Source organism: Cladophialophora immunda (assembly GCF_000835495.1).
Source record: "Cladophialophora immunda strain CBS 83496 unplaced genomic scaffold supercont1.1, whole genome shotgun sequence".
Lineage (NCBI taxonomy): Eukaryota > Fungi > Ascomycota > Eurotiomycetes > Chaetothyriales > Herpotrichiellaceae > Cladophialophora > Cladophialophora immunda.
This window is the reverse complement of record NW_015622541.1, coordinates 1,940,164-1,962,124: the sequence shown is the minus strand read 5'-3', so window position 1 is coordinate 1,962,124 and position 21,961 is coordinate 1,940,164. Positions and strand designations below refer to the sequence as shown.

Sequence of the window (21,961 nt, the reverse complement as noted above, 5' to 3'; positions counted from 1 at the left end):
CGCTGTGCCTCTCAGTCACCGTAACGAGCCATACCCCCGACCCCTCAGACCTGACTGGCGAAACGCCTATTCGCGCAACTCGATCACAGCATTTGGACGTGAGGCTGTAGACCCTGCAGCCCATCTGTCCCCGACTCGTTGATTGATTCCTACCTCCTACCATCTCCAGAGCAGTGGAGATGAGCAGATCTCCCCATCAAACAACAAACTCGAGAGATGCAGCTGGAGGACTGTGAGACGCCTCCTCCTGGCGTGTTGTTTGCTCAGATGCTAACCCCATGACCTTTCCAGGGCTGGATGACCTCTGTGTCCGATTTATCATAAACCTACCCCCGGAGGAGCTGGAGTCCGTCGAGCGCATCTGCTTTCAAGTCGAGGAGGCGCAATGGTTCTACGAAGACTTCATCCGACCCCTTGACCCTTCTCTACCTTCTCTTTCTCTACGTGCCTTCAGTCTACGCATCTTTCAGCACTGTCCGCTTTTCTCGCAATGGTCTGCCCAGCACCATACCACCGCTTTCGCCGAGTTCCTGGCATACAAGTCCCGCGTCCCCGTCCGAGGGGCCATTCTGCTGAACGAGTCGATGGATGAGGTCGTCCTCGTGAAAGGCTGGAAAAAGAGCGCAAACTGGAGCTTCCCTCGTGGCAAGATCAACAAGGATGAGAACGATCTCGACTGTGCGGTGCGGGAAGTCTATGAAGAGACCGGTTTCGACGTGCGCGAGGCTGGACTCGTCAAGGATGAGAAAGACATGAAATATATCGAAATTACGATGAGAGAACAGCACATGAGGCTATATGTTTTCCGAGGAGTGCCCAGAAACGCGCATTTTGAACCCAGGACACGAAAGGAGATCAGCAAGATCGAATGGTACAAGTTGACAGATTTGCCCACCCTGAAGAGGAACAATCATCGCCAGCATGAAGGTAGTGGTACTGACCATGCAGCGATCAACGCAAACAAGTTTTATATGGTCGCGCCCTTTCTGAATCCACTCAAGAAATGGATAGCTCAACAACGAAAGAAGGAAAACCGGTACAGCTCGCACCTTGCGGCACCCCCCATGGTGCCAGAGGACGTGACTACTGAGGATGAACAGAATGGCATTGGGGCTCGTCTTGAAAAGACCTTGCCGCAGGCTGTCAGCGACCTGCCCGAAGTCTCCGATTCTACTACGGTCGATCCGAGTTCCCACCTTAAAGAATTACTTCATATTGGAGGGCAAGCTGTCCCAGTTCAGCCGGCGTTGCCACCAAGTCACATCCCGCAGGTTGACACTGAAAAGTCGAACGCTCTCCTGGCTCTTCTGCGAGGACCCCAGCAAGGTCAGCCCGTTGGCGTGCCCAAGACTCCATTGGAACAGATCTCGTTGCCGCCTGAGGTCCAACAGTCGCCGCATATCTCCCATGTACGGCAGCCACAGATCGATCAAGCCCAACCTCCACCGCCTTTCCAACCGCAGCTGCAAGGACAGGTGTTTGGTCCTGCACAGCCAATTCTCCAGAGATCAAATGATTCAACCAACGTCCCAAATGCGGCAGCTTATCCCACCCACAAAGTCCCACGAGTTACACCGTTCCAAAGAACCACCGATCCGTTGTTTGCGCCTGAAGGAGCCATACGGAACGAACGAGCGGCCATACCTCCAGCAAGTGCGTTGCCTAAGCTGACCAACCACACAAAAGCGCTCTTGGACGTTTTCAGAGGAGCGACCAGCTCAACCATTCAGCCGCCGCCCCATTTTGAGACGCCAGCCTCGAATATCTTGGGCCAAGTTGGGGCGTTGCTACCAACCCAAGTGCAAAGACCGAGCGTACCAACCGACCTTCCGCTCAAGGCCGATTACGCTATCCAAGGAACTGGCAAAGGTTTGGCCCCGTGGTCTTCCAACGCTGTGTTGCAATCAACCGCCACCGCGGGCTTTGAAAACCAGGTCTCTTCTATGTTACCTTCAAGACGATCTCACAGTGCCCAGCAGACATCCCTCCTTCAGCTTTTTACTCAACCATCCCCACCGAAACCATTGGAGAGCTCGCTGGCTCCACGCCCACCACCAGTGGAGCTCGCAGCGACAGCCGCTACCACCTCATCTCAGAAATCGAAGGTGAACAAGGACGACCTTCTCTCGTTGTTGGGAAAGGGTGGTCAAGAAGCATCGCGGAAAGTAGGCGAGATAAAACGGCCATCTCCAAGAGAAGGCGAAACGTCTGCCACTATCAGTGGCCCTTTGAATCAACCCGAATTCGAAGCGATCTCCAGGGCGACCAGGCATGCGACGAACGAGATGAGCCGAAGCCCCCTTCCTGCCAACAGGACGCTGTACGATCCCAATCAACCAGCACCGGTCAAGATTTTGACACGACCAGAAGAATCTCGCTCTCAGCCTCCACGGTCTCCAAGAGGGCCCAAATCAACCTCGCGACGGGCAACGAGGGAAAAGACTCCAAAGGAGCAAACGAAACCGTTCCAGCCTCAAATTCTTCGTCGACCGCAACCCATGGAGGCAGCCATGGCGGGTGGGCCAACCGCAACAAGCCAGATTCCGAATCAGCAGGCGATTTTGATGGCCGCTTCTCGCTCGCCTCCTTCTGCTACGGCAGATGTTGGTGAAAAATTGACACCGAGCCGGAAGCCTTCCCAAACGGAGGCGCAGAAACAAACGCTGCTTTCTCTCTTTGGTGGAGGACTGGACACTACGCCTAGGGCAACAACATTACAGCCCAGTTCGGGCATAGTGTCTCCTTTGACGACTAGTCAAATCCTTAATGCCAATGGTGAAGTGCCGCTGTCTGGGATTGAGCCCATTTCCACTCGGACATCCCGTGTGGGGAGCATGACATCGATCGTGAGTGGGCCAGGAACAGGGCGTGCCGCGGGCGAAAAGCGACACACAGGCGCGGAGAATAAGGCATTCCTTTTGGGCTACTTGGGCAGAATCGCAAGCCAGGAGCAATGAACGTGTGGACTTTACGATTGGACTGGGCACGAAGGATATTTGGGGCGCGGGCCGGCGGTCTGGGTTGTTAGGGAAGCACGTGTGCGACGTTGATCGGGGACAAGAAGAAGCCAAATGTACGCCTATACGAACGGCATCGTATTCGCATTGGTCTCTGCGTCAGCGGGGCGTCTGGGCACTCGGGCTCTGCAATTTCTCTCGTGATGCTCCCGTATTTGCTCGTGCGAAGGCATAATTTATGCATTAAGTGTATCGGGACAACATGGTCACTTTTTGCTCCGTGTGTCCTTCGGCCTGGAGGAGATTTTGATTTTTCTGTCTAACTTGGGTCCTGACAAGGACATCTTTTTTGGAACCGTACCACGACCAAAGTAGTAAAAGGCGCGAGTGTGTATGTAAAAACCGTGGAGTCGTAGAGAGCCAATTGAAGTCGATGGCGGATGATGAGCTCAGCTGCATGGAGGGATGATTCAAGCAGTGAATGGTTCGAAGGGTACCCAACGAGGCTAGCTGAGGGTCGATGCTGTACGAGCTTTCACCGGTCCTTCTTGTCTCTGCTCAGGCGTTTTTCTCTGTACCTATGCATAAGTCAGATGCGGAATACGGAAGTAGATGAGCAGAGTCAGTAGAAGAGGAGTGGCAATCCGGCCCCATGCAAGCTCACCGACGGCTCTGCTTGTTTCCTGACGATCGGGTATCTTCTGGCTTTGCACGCTGCCAGCGATCTGAACTCTGTGATCATTCTTGCTGTTTCGTGAGGCTCGACAATGGCCCAGACGGTGGCTGCGCGAGTTGTAGCAATAGGAAACTACTACTGGGCGGCGGCGAGTGACGCAACACCAAAGACAGAGGCATCAGAGGCACCACAGGCACCAGAGGCGGCGGCCACCATCGAGTCTAAATCCTCTTTGTCATCATGCGCTCCAAACATTTGCCCTCCCAGCAGCGAGGTGCCGGTCGCCAGCTCCAATGCGCACATCCAACAACAGCCTCCTCCCTCTGCTTCTGCTCCTCCTTCCCACAGCAGTATGTCATTATGTGATGTCCCAATCAGCAAATTGTGGTTCCCGAATTTAATGGTCGGGGCGCCAACCTCGTCTCAACTCTTCTTCTGCAACCCCCCCGACTGCCCAATCTCTGTGCTGACTGTGTTCGCCCGCTTTCAGAACCAGAACCACAGCCGGATGCTGCCAACAGTCTTCGTCGCGATTACAATTACGGCCTGACCCCAGGGACGGCCAGCGCAGCAGGCAACATGTCTCCCATCCTGACCGTGGGCTCATCGGAGCCCCAGCCTGGCCCCGAGCCCGTCCTAGATCCCATCTCAAGGGTATCGTATACATACAATTACCCACTTGGCCCGCAACGCTTGGCTCATTCATAACCTTCTAGCAAATCCTCGAGAGGACCCAGTCGCAAAGCAAATTGCCTGCCTCTTCCCAAGGCGGTGTGCCTTCCAAGTCGCCTTATGCAGACTCCGGGTATTCCGACTCGGGCAGTCTGAAAGCCGAACCCGTCTCGTTGCGGCGGGTTAATAGTAGCAACTCGGGCAAGGAGAAGAAGTAAGTCCCATTGATAGAAGCCTGGAGGGACAGGCACCCTTCCATTTATTTTTTTTGCTCCATGCCCCTCCCTCGTCCTGCCTATGCTTGTCCATGGATAAGCACCTTGTTTCCATGTGTTCTCGGTGATCTGCTGATTCCCGGCCTCGGCGCTGAAAGTTGGACCGCTGCGGTATACTAATGGCCAATGTCTCTGCAGGAAAGGCGTTTCCTTCCTCAGTCGAATAATGGGCAACAAGAAGCGTGACTCGTTTGACCTTCACGACGACAATGCTTCAGAGGTCGGGTCCGAGTTTCGACCTGCTGGGGTCGAGGCCGAAGTCTTTTCCCAACCCGTCGGCTTCATACCCAAGTTCCCTGCGCCGCCACGATATATCAAGGTCAAGGCTCAATATAGGAAACAGAAGGACTTTGACAGGTTGTTCCTAGCCCAAATACTCTTGGGGATGCCGCCATCCAAAAGCCGCAAGCCCGAGATAGACTCGAAGATCCACAGCATCAACGATACTCCTGGCGATGTTGTCCCGCCGCTCCCAAGGAACTCGGCGAACAATGCGATATGGGCCATGGAATTCTCAAAAGATGGAAGATATCTCGCTGCTGCTGGGCAGGATAGGAAGTTGAGGGTGTGGGAGGTCATATCATCCGCAGACGATCGAGAAATGGAAGAGAAACTTGCGGAGACCGACAACGATGGAGAGAAGGTCAAGCTCAATGCACCGGTCTTCAAGAGTAAACTCATTCGCGAATATGACGGCCACACATCGAGTATCCTGGACCTCAGCTGGAGCAAGAACAACTTTCTACTGTCTTCGTCCATGGATAAAACCGTCAGGCTGTACCATGTGAGCCGGGCGGAATGTTTGTGTGCATTCAAGCACAACGATTTTGTCACCTCGATCCAATTTCATCCGCGTGATGATCGATTCTTCCTGGCGGGCTCTCTGGATTCGAAAATACGTTTGTGGAGCATACCAGACAAGAATGTTGCATACTGGACGCAGGTTTCTGACATGGTCACAGCTGTCGCATTCACCCCGGATGGAAAGACCGCCATCGCCGGTTGCTTGAATGGTTTGTGCACCCTCTACGACACCGAAGGCCTCAAAGCGCATTCTCAAATTCACGTCCGATCAGCGCGGGGCAAAAATGCCAAAGGGAGCAAAATCACGGGGATTGATACGATCTCAGTGCCTCGAGAAGGCAGTCAGCCGGACGTGAAGCTCCTGATTACCAGCAACGACTCAAGGGTGCGAATGTACAACTTGAAGGATAGGACCCTTGAGGTCAAGTTCCGCGGCAATGAGAATTCCTGCAGTCAAATACATGCCTCGTTCAGTGATGATGGGAAATATGTAATCTGCGGGAGCGAGGACCGCAAGGTGTACATCTGGCCAACATCCGTCAATGAACGGCCCGAGAATGACAAGCGGCCGATGGAAGTGTTCGAGGCCCACTCAGCCATTGTCACCACCGCAATTATGGCACCTGAAAAGGCGAGACGGATACTTGCACAGTCGGGAGACCCTCTGTACGATCTCTGCAACCCGCCGCCAGTGACATTGGTCAGTCGTGCAGACTCTGTCATTTCGTCCCGCGCGCCCACAAACAACAGCAACCACTCAGACGACAAACATAACAAGGACGAAGCGAGGCCATCAGAATCTCCTCGTCGTGCCCCGGAGACACCCGCCTATTTATCTCGTCATTCACATCCGGGTGGCCAGATAATTGTCACAGCAGACTACACTGGCCAAATCAAGGTCTTCCGGCAAGACTGTGCTTTCCAGAAACGCAGACACGAGTCGTGGGACTCCAGCTCAAACTTCTCCAGGAAAATGCTTGGTCGCAGCGGTTCTGTGGCAACTCGCAATTCTGTGAATTCCTCCACACACCGGAACTCATTTGTTATGAACCCTAAGACCCAGTCAACAGATCGCATCTTGAGCTGGAGGAATTCGGTGAGTCCCAACGATACAGCAAACAACAATGCCTCGACAAGTATGGTGGATATCCGGAGCCAGCTTGCCAACAACGAACGGTCCCGTAGCGCCTCGCCTAGGAAGATCTTGGGCCATCGTCTTTCACTTCACAGATCGGCACCACCACGAAAAGACACTGTCACGTCTCCTAGGTCCCCTGAATATCACTCACCATTACAACAGATCCAGAACGGGCCCTCAATTAAGGTCCAGTCGCCTCTGGCCGAGTCACCCGGCAGTTTCCACTCAGCAACCCAGAAAACTCCAGATCAGGAGTTGCTCTCACCACAGGTATCTCTGAAACCTTTACCTTCAAATCCCACGCCGGGTGATCTTCCACATAGCCCGAACGATCCGCTGTTCTTGGTGGACCAGCAGTCATACCTCGCCTGGGACATGAGGAGCACATTATTACCCATGGCAAAGCATATGCCCCGTACGCCAGGCTTATTAGGGGCGGACGGCAACCCTCTTTCCCGCGCTCCCAGCTACATGAGCCAGTTGTCCAGTGAGCTCACTGGTTCAGAACGCGATCCCAGCCCTGGCGGGAGCATGGGTGACGATGAGCGTAGGGCCTCGGCGGCAGATAACAAGAACCGCAAATCCCGGTCACGGAGGCGGAGCAGTGTGGGAAGCGACAGCGATTTAAAGTGCAAAAAGTGTGGAGGCACGACGTTTAAAGCGACGATGACAGATAAGGGCCAGAGTTTCAGGTGTAAAAAGTGTGGGACTGCCGTGTGATTCATGCCAGCATGTTGGGAGCATTCATTCGAGCCTTGGATAAGGTATTTGAAGGCACATTTGGGCACACGGCCGTGGGCAACTCTACCTTTTGGATTTCACCCGGCGACAGATGTCTTGGTTTCTTCTCGAGATGTTCGCAGAGGTACGCTCAACCGGAGCAACACAGAACTGAGGGCAGAGACACTCTACCCCGACGACGGCAACGAGAAGCCTCCGCTCTATTCAACCACTCACTATCGATGTGCAGACGAAGGACGACGTTTTCAGTTTTTGTTTTGACGAAGCACGAGTATCACGACTGCACTTCATGAGCGTTCAAATCATCAATGTACAAATAGTTTGGCTACCGGGAGGGAAGGATGCGGTCTATCTAGTACAGGCAAAGTATGAGTTGTATGTACATATGGAAGTCAAGGCATACACAAGGCACATACATATAGAAGACAACCGAAATGCGAAAGTGAACAGTCTTTCGAAAAGGCATCAGATTGGCCCGCCTTCTTCGAGCACGGCATGGTGATTGTGACATATGTACGGAGTGAACGACGCCAGTCTCCCCCCTCCCCCCTCCCTCCCCTCTGAGCCTGTGTCAGAGATCACGACCTGCTGTATGTCGTCGCCCATCGAGGCCCGTTTCCCCTCTAGGCCCTTTTTTCCCCATCACGAGAAAAGACACCTGCCTTGTCGTCGGCGTTGAAGCAGCCTCCGCCACGAAATCAGGGGCAAGCGGGCGAGTTGGAAGACGGGAAGAATCCGAAGTCTTTCGCCATCTGGGGATGGCCCCCCCCCCTTACACTCCCTCGCTCCCTCGAGAGTGGTTTGCTGCGTGTCTCCATATTATGGATTAGTCTTTCTGACTAAAACGCGAAAAGACCCCCCAAAAAATACTTGTGGTGGTTGCAACGAGCATTTTCCAGTCTTGCGCCTCACCTATGGAGTGTCAGGTGCGGCTCAAAACACCCCTCCCTTTTTGTGCATTCCTCTCCAGCGGGTCAGGGGGGTCTTGATGCTAAACACTTTGGTACTGCAACCTCGCACAAAAGTCATGGGAATGGGAACGGGACGGCTTTGACACCTGCATCAAGACGAGGAGGTGTGGATTCTTCGCACACGTGGACATATGTCAGAGAAATGTGACGTGGCGAGGCGAGGCGAGGCTCAACGCAATTTGGCGGAGGAGGAATCTGAAAAGGTGAGGGATCGGCATTCATTTATAAGGAGGCGCTCGAGGTTGGTGGGCACTCCCCAGGCCTGTGTATATTCAACCTTTGCAAGTTTGAGGCAGAATCACACTCCTTTCAGAACCGGGACAAAAGGCGCCTCGGTCATATCAAGCGCGATGCAATTCAGCTCAACCGGAGCATAAGACAACGTTAGGAAATGGCACTTGTGGAAATGCAGTGGCAGACATTCATTTCTGTATGGGCTCTGTTTAGTGCGAAATAGCACACACAGCCATTCCGCTCCAAAAGGCACTTCCGTTGGAGTACCGTGATTTTTCGTTTTCTCTCAGAACATCTTCTCTCTGTTGCTTTCCATTTTCACTCTCGTGCAACCGGAGATCTGACCGACCAATCGAGACGCGGTCGGCACTCGTTGAGATGAGGGAAGGTCCGAGTCAGGGGAGGTCGTAAACACAACAGTTTACAGATTGCTTCTTATCGCCTGCTCAAGGGCGCGTTTGTTGGCACCGACGACCTCGGCGACCTTCTCGCCGTTCTTGAAGATCATGAAGGTGGGCATGGCGCGGACGCCCAGTTCCTGGGCAACGTCGGGAACCTCGTCGACGTCGACCTTGTAGAAATCGACCTTGTCCTTGAAGTCATCCGATTCGGAGAATTTTGCGACCTCGGGGGCAATGACCTTGCAAGGACCGCACCAGGTGGCAAAGCAGTCGAGGACGACGAGCCGGTCGGCAGGGGCTTGAACAATCGAGGTGTTGTAGGAGGACTTGCTGTGGATGGGGTTAACACCGTACTTTTTGGCAGGCTTGGGAGCATTGCGAGCCTGCTCCTCACGCAGCTTGGCTTGATGGTAGGCTACGTACTCTGCAAGGTTGTGGACGACCATTTTGGAGGACGACTGCGAAAACTGAGTCGAGAGGGTGGTTGAGAAGGAACGGATCGAGGGGGTTATTCTGGTTCGAAGTAGGGCTGCGGGTGTGAGTGACAGGCGCTGAATTTTGATGGAGGAAGGACGGATTGAGGCGGCCAGCGTGAAGGTTATATAAGAGGAAGAACTGCGCAGCGAAGGCTGTGAGGCTGAGGGAATCGAGACTAGGAGGGGTGGACGGTTGGTTGGACGGTGAATGATGAACGGTGAATGAGATAAGAGGGGGTAGCGGATGGTGGGTGGTGGAAAGACGGAGACTGAGTGAAAAGATGACGCGATTAGAAATCCAGATGGGACAGGTTGCTGTAGCTCTCAGTATTTGAATTTCGGCGGCACCAGGAGGCACCAGGAGGCGACAGGAGTGAGTACGGGGACCACTAGGGACCTAGTAGGAGTACCGAGTAGGGGCAGCGAGATCCCGCAGGCAATGCCCGGGCGAGAATGCAAAAAAAAGGGGAGTGGGTGAGCGGAGGAGTGTGGATGACAATTCCCATGTTGACGTCATCTTTCTTAGCACGTGACAAGATGACAATATGCCGGCCTGCCATTTTTGACGCTTCCGGTAAGCCTGACGGAGCATTAGTTAATCCGGATTCCGGATAGCGAGTCAAGTACGGAGTATCAGTCCCGAGTTGTTTCCTAGTATGGAGTGATATTGCGTGATTTGTCTGCCCCCCGTCCTGGTTATCCCCCATAGTCCTCCACAAACCCTCTCGCTGTGTACAGGTATACATGTAGACCGAGTACAAACATTGCCAAAGATGCCAAAGATGCCAAATCGGCCGGGATTCGGCTCCATCGCGGGTGACCACCAATGACAACCTGTTTGCAAATCAATTGCTTCATTCAGCTATATGCCCGCTCGCCCTCAGCCAGACTCTCTCCTCCCGCTAATTGTGACTCAATTCAACATCCGCCACAGAAAAGGCAAGAGCCATGTGTCCCCCAATGTAAGAAAAAAAAAATCAATGTTAAAAGAGCGATCTGGGGTATCAATTTTTGGCATCATGAATGTCGTAGGAATGTTCTGATCAACCGTCCCGACGGTTGTTCCCGTAGTGGCAATGGGTCTTTTGCTTCCGCGGGCCAAACATAGAAAATGGACAAAGGAAAAAGGGATAGTCGTCGGTGGCTTCGGCACAGCCTTGTCACTCTGTCGGTGGTGGTGTGGGCTGTTCCCGCTGGGTTGGTGGTACAATATTGGAAAGGCTGGCACTTCGTGGTGCACTTTCCGACTGAGTCGACGATCGCCGAATGTCCAGTAACCGGGCGCTTCCAGCACTGATATGCTTCGCATGGCCTTTGTAGTCCACACTTCTGGCGCGTAGGAGCGTGGGTTCTTGTAGTTCCGTTCCAGCAGGTTCGCCTTCCGCAAGTTCGCCATCGTTCTCCACATCTGTGCTAACTCTTCGAGATGCGCTCAAGTCGTCTTTTCCCGTCTCCTTCAACAGTCCTTCCTTCGATCTTGCTCGATTTGGCTGCCGTACCACGGTAGCTTGTCGCGCGACCCCGGCATGCCATCTCTCATCTCCACCTTGAGCAGCTGAGATGGGGGGGACGTCGGGCACGGGGCTTTGCTCGCGTTCCCGCTCCAGATCGATAACATTACTGCTTGCTCTGCGCCCGGCAGAAGCAACCGAATCTCGGCGCCCACTCGGTCCCGGGGACAACTTGTTAAGGTATTCGTCGTTTGCGAGGTCATCATCTTCCGGTTCGAAAGAGCCGGGAATGGATTGCGGCGGAATTGAGGACTGGCTTTGTCGAAGTGGGTGGCCCATGCCGCCTGAGAGCCTCTTGGGAGGCTTGCCTGACAGCCAAGATCCTTCCGAGTCAACGGACGCTAGTGATTGGGACAGGCCCGGCCCTGAGGCGGTGCCACCCATCTCAACGTCAACACCTTGAGGGTGGCGAGCTTCAGCTGCCCCACGATCCAATGCTGCATTACTCGAGCTGGTGGCAAGACTTCGATTGTCCAAAGTCCCTGACAGCGAGTGTCGCGGTTGCCGAGATGCCTGTCCAGCTTGTGCGCTAGCCATCACTTCCGGGGACTGGACACGAGAGTCTGGTGGAGAAATGGGAAGTTCGGGCAGATCCTCGCGGAATTTGGACATGGTTCTTTGTGGAACCGAAGAGGAATCAGATCTTCGAAACGTTCGGGGAACCATCACAGGTGGGGGCTGTTGCTTTCGAGCAGCAAATGACTCGCGAGACGTGTTCGAGAACTCGGACGGCGTGCTTCGACCACGTTCAACGTTACTGGTCTTCCGTCTCCCCCCACGCCTGAAAAAGCTGGTCCAAGAACTGAGCTGTTGGTTGCTCTGGTCCGAAGCGCGACGATCAAGCGACCCATATTCTGGAATGTCTGGTGTGATTTCACGGGCAAGCCCGCTCGTTTGAGACAGGCTTTGGCGGTCAATAGGCCCCTGTGCCGGAGAGATGGGAGGGGAGATCGTGGCTGCCTGAGACGCCTTCTCCTCTCTCCTGACTTGAGCGGCAGAGACCGTTCGGAGAGGCGATCTAACCGGCACGGGCGGTTCTTCTTCTTCTTCGTCTTCCCCCTCATGAAGGAATGATTCTTGTGTGGGATCAATATCTTTCTCATCTTCAAAGGGGTTTCTTATGTGATGGACCGGCCGAGCTTGTGAGCTTCCCGGATCAGCAAATGGGTTGTTGGTCGGTTGGCGAGCAGGACTTGGAAGCCTTCGTGCGACAGCGGTCTGCGATGGTTCTCCAACATTGCCGAACGGCGCACGACCCCTTCTTTCAGAGTCCTCACCTGAGACGGTGCGATCATCAGAGGCATCATTGGCTTGGCGACCACGAAATTCCTCCTCCCGCTGCCTATCCGCCTTGCGCTGCAACTTTCGCTCCAAACGAGCTCGGTCGGCCTCTTTTTTCCTTTCCTTGCGTCTTCGATCTCTGTCCATCAGCTCTCTCAACCCTCCTGCGTCGAGCTCGTCTGCTAACTCATTTATCCTTTTCTTTGACGACGGGTCCTCCTCCTCTATAGCTTGCTGAACCGAGGGTTTCACTCTTGCGGGTTGCTTTCCAGCTGAAGGTCGAGGGCTTGCCACGTATGTTAGTGTGGGCCTCGGGCTCAACGCTGCTAGGATCCCAATCTTGAAAGAAGCTTGGTTGGAAAGGTCTTCGGATTCTTGTATTGTTTCTGGCAAGGGCAAAGACACTTCGGAAGTCGGTCTTTGCAGTCTCCTGTTGAGATCGCCCGGGATCTGTTTGGTGTCTCGTCGAAGTGGTCCTGATCCCGAGTACGTGGTGGGCCTCTTCAAAATTTGGATCGGCGAGCTCATGGCCCGCACCTCCCTCTCGCGAGCATAGTCCTCGGCCTTTCTCTTACTTGACTTTCTTCGATGAAGTGTCGGATCGTAGCCTGGACGCCTAGCTAGTAGCGTGGGAGCCTGCGGCAATGCCGTGAAATCTTCGGGGCCGATGCTAGTCTGTGACATTGGATTGTGCGAATAGATATCAGTACTTTGAAAGCCTCCACCTCTCCCATAGGAGCCATTCTTGTAGCCAAGGGACTCGAGTCCTGGTACGCTGACGGGTAACGTCTGGGCACGGGGAACATTTCCGGGATGAGAAGGAAGCCGCTGTTTCGAAAGCCTTCGTGGCTTCTCGTCTTGTCCGCGTTGACTTGTTGTCCGGCCCATGGTGACAAATTCTTGAGAGGAGCTTGTGTTTGTTCTGGCGCGAAGATCTGTCCGTGTTTTCTCCAGAAGTGAGTGTCGTCCTTGGTCTTCGCCTTGGTTCGTTCGGCCTTTTTTGCCTCCACCAAATGGCCAAAAGCCCATGCTGAGCCCAGCGGTAGCAGTTCAGATGGCCGGTGGAAGGGGGCGGCTCGGTCAAGGGACAGGGCTGAGTCGAGGCGGAGGTTCGCAAACCCTGATTAGAGACATCAACGACGACCGGACTGGCGCCCAAGACAAATTTCAATGTAGGTATAAGGAGTAAGGTAGGGTCGACCGGCCGTGGCACAGGCGGTTCCGGAAATGCGATGTTGTTATTTCAACTTGGTTGGCATAGGGGCGGCAACGCCACGCGGTCGCGGTCGCAATGTTTTATTTTCCTTGAAGAGGGGGGCAGTCTGATGAACTCTTAGTGAGTCGAGACAGGCAGAATGATGGTTCGTCTGTGGAAACGCGAGGATTCAAAGGGTGGATTCGAATTTTGAGATAGAGCGGGTGATAATTCGTAGAGCGAAAACAGATAGCCCTCTGTGCAGGGCAGCTTTGGAATGAGCGTGACTTGAGCAATGGGCGGAAAACGTGGTAGAGGAACGAAGCGAGGCAACTGGGATGCAGGTGCTTTGCTGGTCTAGAGGATGGCGAATGGCTTCAGAGCAGCGCAGAGGTGCCAGTGACGAATGGTGACGATGATGTCGAACGATGAGCGAGTGGCGGGCGCGGCAGCAGCACGCAGCAGGTAGGGGGACCGACCTCCCTAGGGGCATGCAGGTGCTAAAAAGAAAAACAACTGGAGGCGAAGAGCAAGTTAGAATTGGCAGCTTAAGCTACGGACTATTTAGTCTTGCAGGCGGGCAGCCCTGGTGGACGTTTGGTCGGTGTGCTACTGAGAACTGTTAGGCGATCGATGCGGGCTCAAGTGGAGCTCCATGATGCCCATGGCGCCCGTGGCGCCCATGGCAAAGCCGAAGCCCACAATAAGCCCATCCATCCTTCACCAACTGCTGCACCGTTTCAGGGAGGCACCCGGTGAGGGGTATTGTGTCTGCTCACAGGCACCCACCCGCCCTTTAACAAGCCACCTGCTTGCCCTACATGCACCTCCTCCACGCCTCAGGACCCCATCTATCACCTGCCAGGCAAAGACCTGCACTACTGGAGCCACTGATGATCCTCGACACTTCCAACTAGTCTTCCATGACCGAGTGATCCGTTGAAAATCGATGCAGATCACGCGTGGGAAAAGGTCATTTGCCTCACAGCTCTTGTTGTTCCAAGCATCTCCATCAGAGACCAACTTCGTCCGCACAAAATGGCATCACAACAGATCTGGCAGCTCGCATTGGTCAACCACCATCATTCCGGGGATATTACTCCAATCATTCGTGGCCGCCTGTGCCGACCAGTGCGAGGGCTCGAAAGCCCTGCTCTCATGCACCTGATCTCCTCTCACAGCTTTGATTCAAGCTAACTCGACATCAGAACCCAGAGCTCAACGCTCCTTCGCCCGTTCCCGGACCTGACCTTCGTATCCCAGATTGCCCTTTAGTATCCGATGCGTTTTCAGCTACAATTCATGGACTTTGCCAGAATACGAGGTTTCTACTCCCATGGCAAGGGTGTACACGACGGGAAGGCGACAGGAGGTCAGGGAACGTCTTGCTGACATGCAAGGAACACGGCAGACGTTAAGGCACAGGTACAACCGTCATCCGGAAGTGTACGAAGCAATGCCACGAGTCACAGCAGTTATTCCTGTCAGCGTGTCCGTGCAGCGAAAAGCCCCCGAGACTGTTGTGAGAGCGCGGGGCAGGAGAAAGCCACCAGCGGGCAAATCACGAGCCTGCTCAGCACAACAACCCCTTCGATCGCACTGCGCCCGTGGTGACTCTCCAAGGCCTGAATAATAATGAGTCCGTTCCAGTTGCTCCTTCAACCTTGCGAATGGTTGTCTGGCAGCTTGCAAGACCAAAATGCATGACGGTCCTTGTTTTTCAGTCCTGATGACGTTTCCTAGATGTGGCTGGCGTCTGCAATGTTGCCAAATTCCTTGCTTTCCGTTCCTGGCCAACTGCAACGGACTTTTGATAGCTCGACAAGACCGTCCAGGTACCCGAGCCAAGTCTCTTTTCAAGTCAAATCGACCTCCAATCCCTGACCAGCGGACTATGGCTAGCTGGTAGCCGGTTCATGGATGCGGCGTGGATGGCCGGTTCCTGCATCTGATCGCTTCCTTTCCAGGCGCATGTCTCAGACTCGACAACCCTGTTTCGAGACAGCGGATGATCTATTTCGGATATTCTGACCAGTCATCGCTACCAGTTTGCCGTTCCTACCGGCCCCTGCCTGCACGGCGCACGCGTCCAACGCTTTGAAGCCATGCAATACCGCCGCATAATACTCGAACAACGCCGGAAATGCAGCGAAGACAAGGACGGGAAGCAACAGAGAGGGCAGGAGTTAAATCCGGATTGGGCGGTCACCGGGGCGGCCACCAGGACTTCTCTTAGCTTAAAAGCGGCTGTGGCGCCTCGCCGTCGGAGCATTTTCAGCCGCCAGGGCGTTGCTCTTGTCCCCTGTCGGCAATCTCTCGATCGGCGAGTCAAGTTGCAGGGCATCAAAGACCATGCATCCCCCATTGTCAGGTTGCCCTACAGCTATGCTGCGTGGACCAGCGGGTTTCCGCCCTTGTGTTGCAGAATCACTCATAGTAAGCACCTATGGCTCGAGAGAAGTCGGTGTGTATGCATTTAGGTTGATCAATTAATCTCCAGATGGAAATGGGCCCTTCGAGATCATGCTCATACTTGTAGATCGAGACTCCGGTAAATGCTCCCGAGATGAGGACGTGACCGCGGCCTAATCTTACTTCTACTCGTACTCTTTCTCCCCACTGTGCCTCACAATCTGGCCCTGTCCTCGAACACTTCGTCCACCAATTTCACAGCTGCCTTGGAGCAACCGTACGACGACTGATATCCCGCGCCTAGATAGCATTAGCAACAACATGATATAACCCTGCATGCAAAATTTGGGTCGAAGCAGAGCGAGATTGACCATCTTATCGAGAGTGAGCGGAGAATGGTCATGTCAAAGAAATTGACTTCCGCTCAGGTAGGTAGAAGGAAGGGGGAAAGGACACCACCGTTACTTACCACCTGCGCCATAGTTGTGCACTGTCCAGACACCGTTGATTTTCTCCTTTTCAATTCTGGTTCCTCCTTCCCGCACGGGTCTGAGACCGACGCCGTGTCGAATGATATCGAGATGCTCGATGCCCTTGCCGCCGGTCAACTCGGGGCAGATGGCGACGCATCGCTGCATGATCCTGATTGCTAGATTGGGGTCGGGCTGTGATTCCCAGCTGCCCTTTTGATAGCAGCCGCCCAAAATTGTCCCCCCACCGGCAGCCCGAGTCATGATATAGCAGGCCTCGTCTGGGCCGTCATCTGTCCCAGACGTTGCATACATTGCGGGCGCCGGGTTCCTGACAACGACAATCTGACCTCGAGCAGGAACAACCGTCTTGTCTTCAACACCGCCCAGTTTCGCCGCTGAAAGTCCAGTACAATTGACCACAAGGTCGGCCGGGCGTCCGGAATGATGGACACCAGGGGCAGCGGCGTCTGCAATGTGTTTGAACACCGCCCGTTTGACAATGGCCCCATTCTTTAGACATTGGGATACGAGCCAGGGCAGGTATATTGCAGTGTTGATACAGACCGACGTGAAGCAGGTGGCATTGTCGACCCCGGGCTGGAGCTCCGATTTTGGGATTTGGCGAAACTAACAAAGTCGAGCATGAGCATCTTGGTCTAGGTAAAGAGACCTTGTACAGTGACTCACATCGTCGAAGAGGGTACTGAACCATGGATTGGGACTGACAAGGTCAGCAAACCACGCAGCCGTGGCTGAGGAGACGTCCTTTTTACGATTGTAGATTTCCGTCCTTTGAAAGTGAACACCCGCCTCGGGATGGTTCTTTGCCAAGTCAAAAAGCGGCTGCCAGGTGTTCCTATCCCATTCTTCTGCTGGCGTTCCTCTTGCCGACACCCTTGTGTCTCACGTTTCAGTGGATTTGTTGCAGTTTTGCTAGGAGGTGAGTTTTCGACTCACGGCATGTAGTTTGCGCCGGCCCAGGGCGAGGCATATTCGATGTCATAATCTCCCGGCATATGCTTTGCAGCGATAGTGACCTTGTACTGCGGATTTTTGGACAGCAGGAAGGCTGTGGTCAGACCAGCAACACCCGCTCTGCCGTACAAGTTAGGCGGCATTCGCATTGAGAAGGTTGAGTCACCTTGTGCCTACCCTACAACGACGATGTTTTTCTCGCCCATTGTGACTGGTCAGGGCGTGAGTGAATTGGATCTGGGAATGGAGAGGCAGGCAGAAGGGCCCGGTAGTGCGGATCGTATTGTTTGGGCGCCCTGTCAATAGGATGAGTCGTGAATAGGGCCAATTCTGCCGCACTATTCCAGCCGCAACAATAAGGTAAACAATATGGTGGATGAGGACCCCCGAGGTGAAGAAGAGTTCCGTGTGCTGCGGCTCAGCCTGCGTCTTTAATACAGTGCCATCTCCCACTCAGACTCGTCAAAGGACTACAGAAAACATCTCTAGTATACTCACAGGGCGTCCGACCTTCAGACACAGGAAAAACGACACGGAGAACGCAGCTTCACAAGCTTTTGAGTGCACCTAGACACCCCACCACTCTCTCAGGTACACGTTCCGTCACCTGTCGAAGCAACGATAACCAGGCCTTATCAGCAGCTGTCAGTCGACCTCCTGCTTAGCCCCTCCCTGAATCCGCCTATCGCAAGACAGCGTGCCCCCCAGAGCCCGGCGCCCTTTTACCCGCCTGGGCAGCTTAGGCGACGGTCATTGCCAGTTCAGAAGGTAAGCCGCAGCCAAACAGCGGGCACCAGCGGTGTTTTGCGTCGCACCCAGCAGCCCAGCAGTCCAGCGTGGCCCCTCTCCCCCCCCCCCCCCCCAAGCCCAAGTTGCGTCTTTTGGGGCAATTGTGATCCCCCTAGTTGCTGCTGCTTGACGTGGTTCCTGAAATCATCAGGAAGCCCCTAGCAGGCGACCACTCTGTCTATTTCAACGCTGCCTCTTTTTGCAGCCCCCCTGTCATGCCGTTGTGATCGTCCAATACCTCCTTCTCCTCTCTTTCATCTCTTCCAAATGCTTGAGTCAATGGATCTGGCTCGACCATGGCTGACCATGCATCCACGCAGCTTCCCAGCATGGTTCGAAAGCCCAGGGCTGTATGGCCCGGCCTGGCCAAGATGGGTATGTATCAGAAGCAGATAGCAGGCGACGGTATGTGATTCTCTCTCTCTTTCCTCATGTCTCATTGTCTATATTGGTCTGACTCGATTCTAGGCAATTGTCTGTTCGCATCGCTTTCTGACCAACTCTACGGCACGCCGGCAAAACACCCCGAGATACGTGCAAGCATCATTGACCACATGCGAACCTACCGCCCGCTTTTCGAACACTATGTCCACAAAGACGACGTGCAACAACGACGGACTCTCCGCTCTGCCACATTAGCTACCCGCCAAGAGCCAGAAGACGCGTTTGAGGAATATTTGTCTCTCATGTCACGCAGCGGGACCTATGGCGGAGAGCCTGAGCTGGTAGCCTTCTGTCAGGTCTTCGATCAGGATGTCACAGTGCACCTCCCACGCATCAAGAACTTCGACAGAGATTCGATCCTCTACACAAACGAACACCGAGGGGACCCGGCTACTGTCCCACCGCTGCACATCTGCTACGGCGGAGACGAGGTCACGCGAGCACACTACGACTCAGCCCGAAGCAGAGATGGTTCCACTCCACGGCACAAGAACAGCCCTCTCCTCAGACCTCAAGACACCTCTCGCAACCCCCTGGTTGGTTCTCCATCTTCACCACAACTCCTCCTCAGTACTAGAGCGATCCGGAGCGGCAAGTCGGAACTATCATCTGAGTTCATCCAGGACTTCCTGCAAAAGAGCAAGAGAGACATTGAGAACAATCTGGACCAGCTCAGTGACAAATACCGCGCACGAAGCCCTTCTGTGACCTCGTCTCAACGCAGCTCGAGCTCAAAGAGATCGTTGGACGAGGATGGAGAACCCATTCGGGCCAGCAAAAGAGCAGATAGACGAAAAAGTACCCGACGACGTGTAGACATGGCTATTGCTATCTGTGAACCAGACAATGAACTCTCGCCGCCAATGCCAAACGACTCGCCGAGTGCAGATACACCATCAAGCACGCAAGACACCGAATTGTCATCGGACACCTCGGCTCAAGAGAATACACATTTGACGACCAAGGCCAAGCCTGTGGTACCTGAGGAAGAAGGCACTACTCTCGAAACTATTGCCGGACCTGCGAAGCTACCGCCCAAACCTCAGCCTCGAATCTCACTCAATCTAGTCACCAACAAAGCAGCCACTACCTCAGAGTCGTCTAGCTCACGATTGATGTCGGTAGCCGAGAGGCCTAAACCAACATTGCGAGCATAGGGATTCTACCGGAGTACAGGTTGAGGTTACTTGTCCAACAGTCTTGGTGAGGTGTTCTGCATAGCACGGGTTTGCAAGTTTTGATACCCCAGCATAGCATAGCGTCGGCGGCACATGGCAGATTACAAGAATTTCGGTCGGGAAATGGACCGTTCTTAGAGACCAGACCGTGACTCGGATCCCAGATGATTTATGATAAAAACGGTCTTATATGAGTAGTAGAAGCAATCATCCGTCGAGGCCATGGAGGAACGGGAAGAAGATCATTGGATTTTTGCTACCAGTCTTCCCTCGGTCTAGTTCTGCAATTTCACTCGCAGAAGCGGACAATATGAGCTCCTTGAACAAATAACAGTGATTGGATCCGAGCCACAGTCGTAGTAGTATTCTCAGTGCTCCGTCGAGGATCGACCATGCTGATTACCCATGAGTCGAAGGATTTCGGCAGAGTTTGGCCGCTTGGCATACGTGTGGATTGCCAGCTCGCCAGCTTCCCCTTTGTTGTTCTGCCTGCGCTGCGCAGTTGGATTCTGCTAACTTTATTGTTCTCTGCTTCTAACATCCTCCTCGAACATTCATCCTCCCCACGACCTACAGACCACCCTTGTCTATCACTGTACCTTCAAGCGCCTCCGCTCACTCACTCGGTTTCCCAAACCTCCCGCGGTCGAGCTCTGTCCAAGTTGCGCTTGGGCCGTCATCATGGACTTCTCCAATATCTTGTACGTTTAGAGTCCGCAGCGCGTTTATGCCGGGCACGCTGCTGGTTCGGATCCATGTCCTCGTGCTAATTGCAGATTCTAGCCGGCTGGTTAATCTAGTCGTGGGAGCGATCATGGTCCTTGGAGGTACGGAATGAATCCAAACCCATCAAAGGCGCAGCCGTCCAGCACTCATACTAACAAGGCAACAGGAATTAGCCAATTCTTCCCAATTGGATTGTCGGTTTTGTCCTCCCGTTAACTTTTTGCGCCGATACTAAACCTACGACAGTCGAAGCATCATCGTGGGCATCTACGTGATCATCTTTGGGCTGGGTATGGAAAGAGACCTTTTCGAAACCGTGCCCGTGGGAGACTGACTGGACATACAGCTGTCGCCGGACTCGAACTATTGCCACAAGTCCCACCGTATCTCCCCAAATACGCCAGCTTTCTGTTTTCCTTCCTCGGTCGAGGCATCTGTCAGTCCTCCTTGCGATCCACTCTACGGGAGATCCTAACATTGCACAGTCTACATCTTCGTTGGTTGCATCATCCTGGAGGGACACGTTCTGCGAATCATTGCTGGCACCATTGTCGCTGCCATTGGCGTCGGTTACTGCGCGCTAGAGTTTGCACCCTCGATTGAGCCACCCTCCAACATGCGTGACGCCGACGCTGGCTGGGGCGCTGAACAGGTCTAAGAGCCCAGGAGCAACCTAGCACAGGTATCGATTGAGGAACAACCATCTCCACGGTTGATGTATTTTAATTTTTGGTCGAGTTCTGGTCTGGTCGACTGACAGGGAGGACGTTGAAGCCAAACGAACAACCTTCGGCAGGCCACGAGTGTGAGGACAAACGTCCAAGTCATCAGAATGGTGGTGGTGGTGGTGGTGGTGGTGGTGGTGGTGGTGGGAGCAGAACAGAGGAGCGCAAATTAGCCTGGAACGGATATATGTTCAGGCATTTATAGTGGTGTATCTGTTGTCCAGCTTCCTGAGGTTTCGGAAGCTCTCGATGCTTTGGCGTCCGAGGAGCGGGATCGAGGATAAGCAGAGCCAGTGTCTAATATGAACGTCAAATTCGACAGGGATGGCAATCCGGAATTTAGTTGTAAGCATTACCTAGTATCCGGTTGGACTGGCAAGATGGTCGTCTTCATGTTTCATGTAAAAGTATCGGATACGCTATCGTCCCTACCGCCGACTCCTTACCAGATCCCATAGGGTCGATCGTCTTCCGAAGGTAGTCCCACTCCTATCCGGCCGCCTTGAATAGACGACAACCTCGACGGAAACTACCATGCAGCGTAAGGCCGGTCGAACCACACATAGAGCATGCTGACTTAAAGAAACATGGAATGACCCGTACCTTGAGCGACCGATTCTTTCGTTGAGTGCAGTCTCATGCAACAGGACTTCCATATGATGATGCAGAAGAAGAATAGGTACAAGGATCAGCTTAAGACCGTGCTCTCTGCGAATTTCAGCTCAGCATCCTGGCCTTCTCTCAACATGGGATTTCTGAGCTGCCGCAGCTGCTCCGACTCCAGGAACTTGACACAAGCAACCCCCAGAAGAAAGGAGGCAAACCTAAGAGAAGCCTGCGCGTCCTCTGGAGTCAAAGGATGCGAGATTCTGTCTGTCAGGCCATGGAGGCATACCGGGTGTACAAT

The 21,961-nt window shown here is 53.9% G+C and overlaps 8 protein-coding genes across 10 annotated transcripts; 5 read left to right on the top strand and 3 right to left on the bottom strand.

Annotated features, from left to right (window-relative positions):
- Positions 1 to 10: 10 nt before the first annotated feature.
- PV07_00569 (uncharacterized protein) lies at positions 11 to 3,540 on the top strand. Its single transcript, XM_016387033.1, has 2 exons — positions 11 to 232; positions 292 to 3,540. The coding sequence occupies exons 1-2, from the start codon at positions 217 to 219 to the stop codon at positions 2,955 to 2,957; spliced, it is 2,682 nt and encodes an 893-aa protein (XP_016253961.1). The 5' UTR covers positions 11 to 216; the 3' UTR covers positions 2,958 to 3,540.
- A 142-nt stretch (positions 3,541 to 3,682) lies between these two features.
- On the top strand, positions 3,683 to 7,724 carry PV07_00568 (uncharacterized protein). The gene is made up of 4 exons (XM_016387032.1): positions 3,683 to 3,983; positions 4,124 to 4,287; positions 4,350 to 4,519; positions 4,719 to 7,724. The coding sequence occupies exons 1-4, from the start codon at positions 3,725 to 3,727 to the stop codon at positions 7,240 to 7,242; spliced, it is 3,117 nt and encodes a 1,038-aa protein (XP_016253960.1). The 5' UTR covers positions 3,683 to 3,724; the 3' UTR covers positions 7,243 to 7,724.
- A 109-nt stretch (positions 7,725 to 7,833) lies between these two features.
- On the bottom strand, positions 7,834 to 9,791 carry PV07_00567. 2 transcript variants are annotated; one of them, XM_016387031.1, is made up of 2 exons: positions 9,293 to 9,791; positions 7,834 to 9,199 (listed from the first exon to the last, which is right to left on the bottom strand). In XM_016387031.1, the coding sequence occupies exons 1-2, from the start codon at positions 9,313 to 9,315 to the stop codon at positions 8,890 to 8,892; spliced, it is 333 nt and encodes a 110-aa protein (XP_016253959.1). In that variant the 5' UTR covers positions 9,316 to 9,791; the 3' UTR covers positions 7,834 to 8,889. The 2 variants fall into 2 exon arrangements, with proteins under 2 accessions (XP_016253959.1, XP_016253958.1); XM_016387030.1 differs by having other exon boundaries at positions 7,834 to 9,791.
- A 178-nt stretch (positions 9,792 to 9,969) lies between these two features.
- PV07_00566 (uncharacterized protein) lies at positions 9,970 to 13,832 on the bottom strand. The gene has a single exon (XM_016387029.1). It carries the CDS (start codon positions 13,164 to 13,166, stop codon positions 10,506 to 10,508), a length of 2,661 nt encoding a protein of 886 aa, XP_016253957.1. The 5' UTR covers positions 13,167 to 13,832; the 3' UTR covers positions 9,970 to 10,505.
- Positions 13,833 to 14,179: 347 nt separating this feature from the next.
- Positions 14,180 to 15,852, top strand: PV07_00565 (uncharacterized protein). The gene has a single exon (XM_016387028.1). The coding sequence runs from the start codon at positions 15,438 to 15,440 to the stop codon at positions 15,810 to 15,812; it is 375 nt and encodes a 124-aa protein (XP_016253956.1). The 5' UTR covers positions 14,180 to 15,437; the 3' UTR covers positions 15,813 to 15,852.
- Positions 15,671 to 17,737, bottom strand: PV07_00564. Of its 2 annotated transcripts, none has more exons than XM_016387027.1 (5): positions 17,370 to 17,737; positions 17,175 to 17,312; positions 16,905 to 17,112; positions 16,214 to 16,844; positions 15,671 to 16,118 (listed from the first exon to the last, which is right to left on the bottom strand). In XM_016387027.1, exons 1-5 carry the CDS (start codon positions 17,396 to 17,398, stop codon positions 16,045 to 16,047), a joined length of 1,080 nt encoding a protein of 359 aa, XP_016253955.1. In that variant the 5' UTR covers positions 17,399 to 17,737; the 3' UTR covers positions 15,671 to 16,044. The 2 variants fall into 2 exon arrangements, with proteins under 2 accessions (XP_016253955.1, XP_016253954.1); XM_016387026.1 differs by having other exon boundaries at positions 15,671 to 16,044.
- A 383-nt stretch (positions 17,738 to 18,120) lies between these two features.
- On the top strand, positions 18,121 to 19,922 carry PV07_00563 (uncharacterized protein). Its single transcript, XM_016387025.1, has 2 exons — positions 18,121 to 18,386; positions 18,450 to 19,922. Exons 1-2 carry the CDS (start codon positions 18,278 to 18,280, stop codon positions 19,580 to 19,582), a joined length of 1,242 nt encoding a protein of 413 aa, XP_016253953.1. The 5' UTR covers positions 18,121 to 18,277; the 3' UTR covers positions 19,583 to 19,922.
- Positions 19,923 to 20,005: 83 nt separating this feature from the next.
- Positions 20,006 to 21,162, top strand: PV07_00562 (uncharacterized protein). Its single transcript, XM_016387024.1, has 6 exons — positions 20,006 to 20,304; positions 20,387 to 20,430; positions 20,496 to 20,523; positions 20,576 to 20,619; positions 20,676 to 20,765; positions 20,815 to 21,162. Exons 1-6 carry the CDS (start codon positions 20,285 to 20,287, stop codon positions 20,985 to 20,987), a joined length of 399 nt encoding a protein of 132 aa, XP_016253952.1. The 5' UTR covers positions 20,006 to 20,284; the 3' UTR covers positions 20,988 to 21,162.
- The last annotated feature ends 799 nt before the right edge of the window (positions 21,163 to 21,961 follow it).

Excerpts from the sequence above, each read along its gene's own strand:
- PV07_00567 (XM_016387030.1), bottom strand. The coding sequence starts at position 9,315 with ATGGTCGTCCACAACCTTGCAGAGTACGTAGCCTACCATCAAGCCAAG.
- PV07_00562 (XM_016387024.1), top strand. The coding sequence starts at position 20,285 with ATGGACTTCTCCAATATCTT. Across the intron at positions 20,305-20,386 it reads ATGGACTTCTCCAATATCTT|CCGGCTGGTTAATCTAGTCG; the intron begins GTACGTTTAGAG and ends TGCAGATTCTAG. Across the intron at positions 20,766-20,814 it reads CTTCCTCGGTCGAGGCATCT|TCTACATCTTCGTTGGTTGC; the intron begins GTCAGTCCTCCT and ends AACATTGCACAG.
- PV07_00568 (XM_016387032.1), top strand. The coding sequence starts at position 3,725 with ATGGCCCAGACGGTGGCTGCGCGAGTTGTAGCAATAGGAAACTACTAC. Across the intron at positions 3,984-4,123 it reads TGCTCCTCCTTCCCACAGCA|AACCAGAACCACAGCCGGAT; the intron begins GTATGTCATTAT and ends GCCCGCTTTCAG. Across the intron at positions 4,520-4,718 it reads AACTCGGGCAAGGAGAAGAA|GAAAGGCGTTTCCTTCCTCA; the intron begins GTAAGTCCCATT and ends ATGTCTCTGCAG.
- PV07_00563 (XM_016387025.1), top strand. The coding sequence starts at position 18,278 with ATGGCTGACCATGCATCCACGCAGCTTCCCAGCATGGTTCGAAAGCCC. Across the intron at positions 18,387-18,449 it reads GAAGCAGATAGCAGGCGACG|GCAATTGTCTGTTCGCATCG; the intron begins GTATGTGATTCT and ends ACTCGATTCTAG.
- PV07_00566 (XM_016387029.1), bottom strand. The coding sequence starts at position 13,166 with ATGGGCTTTTGGCCATTTGGTGGAGGCAAAAAAGGCCGAACGAACCAA.
- PV07_00564 (XM_016387026.1), bottom strand. The coding sequence starts at position 17,398 with ATGGGCGAGAAAAACATCGTCGTTGTAGG. Across the intron at positions 17,313-17,369 it reads AAAAACATCGTCGTTGTAGG|AGCGGGTGTTGCTGGTCTGA; the intron begins GTAGGCACAAGG and ends CTTGTACGGCAG. Across the intron at positions 16,845-16,904 it reads TCAGTACCCTCTTCGACGAT|TTTCGCCAAATCCCAAAATC; the intron begins GTGAGTCACTGT and ends CGACTTTGTTAG.
- PV07_00565 (XM_016387028.1), top strand. The coding sequence starts at position 15,438 with ATGCAATACCGCCGCATAATACTCGAACAACGCCGGAAATGCAGCGAA.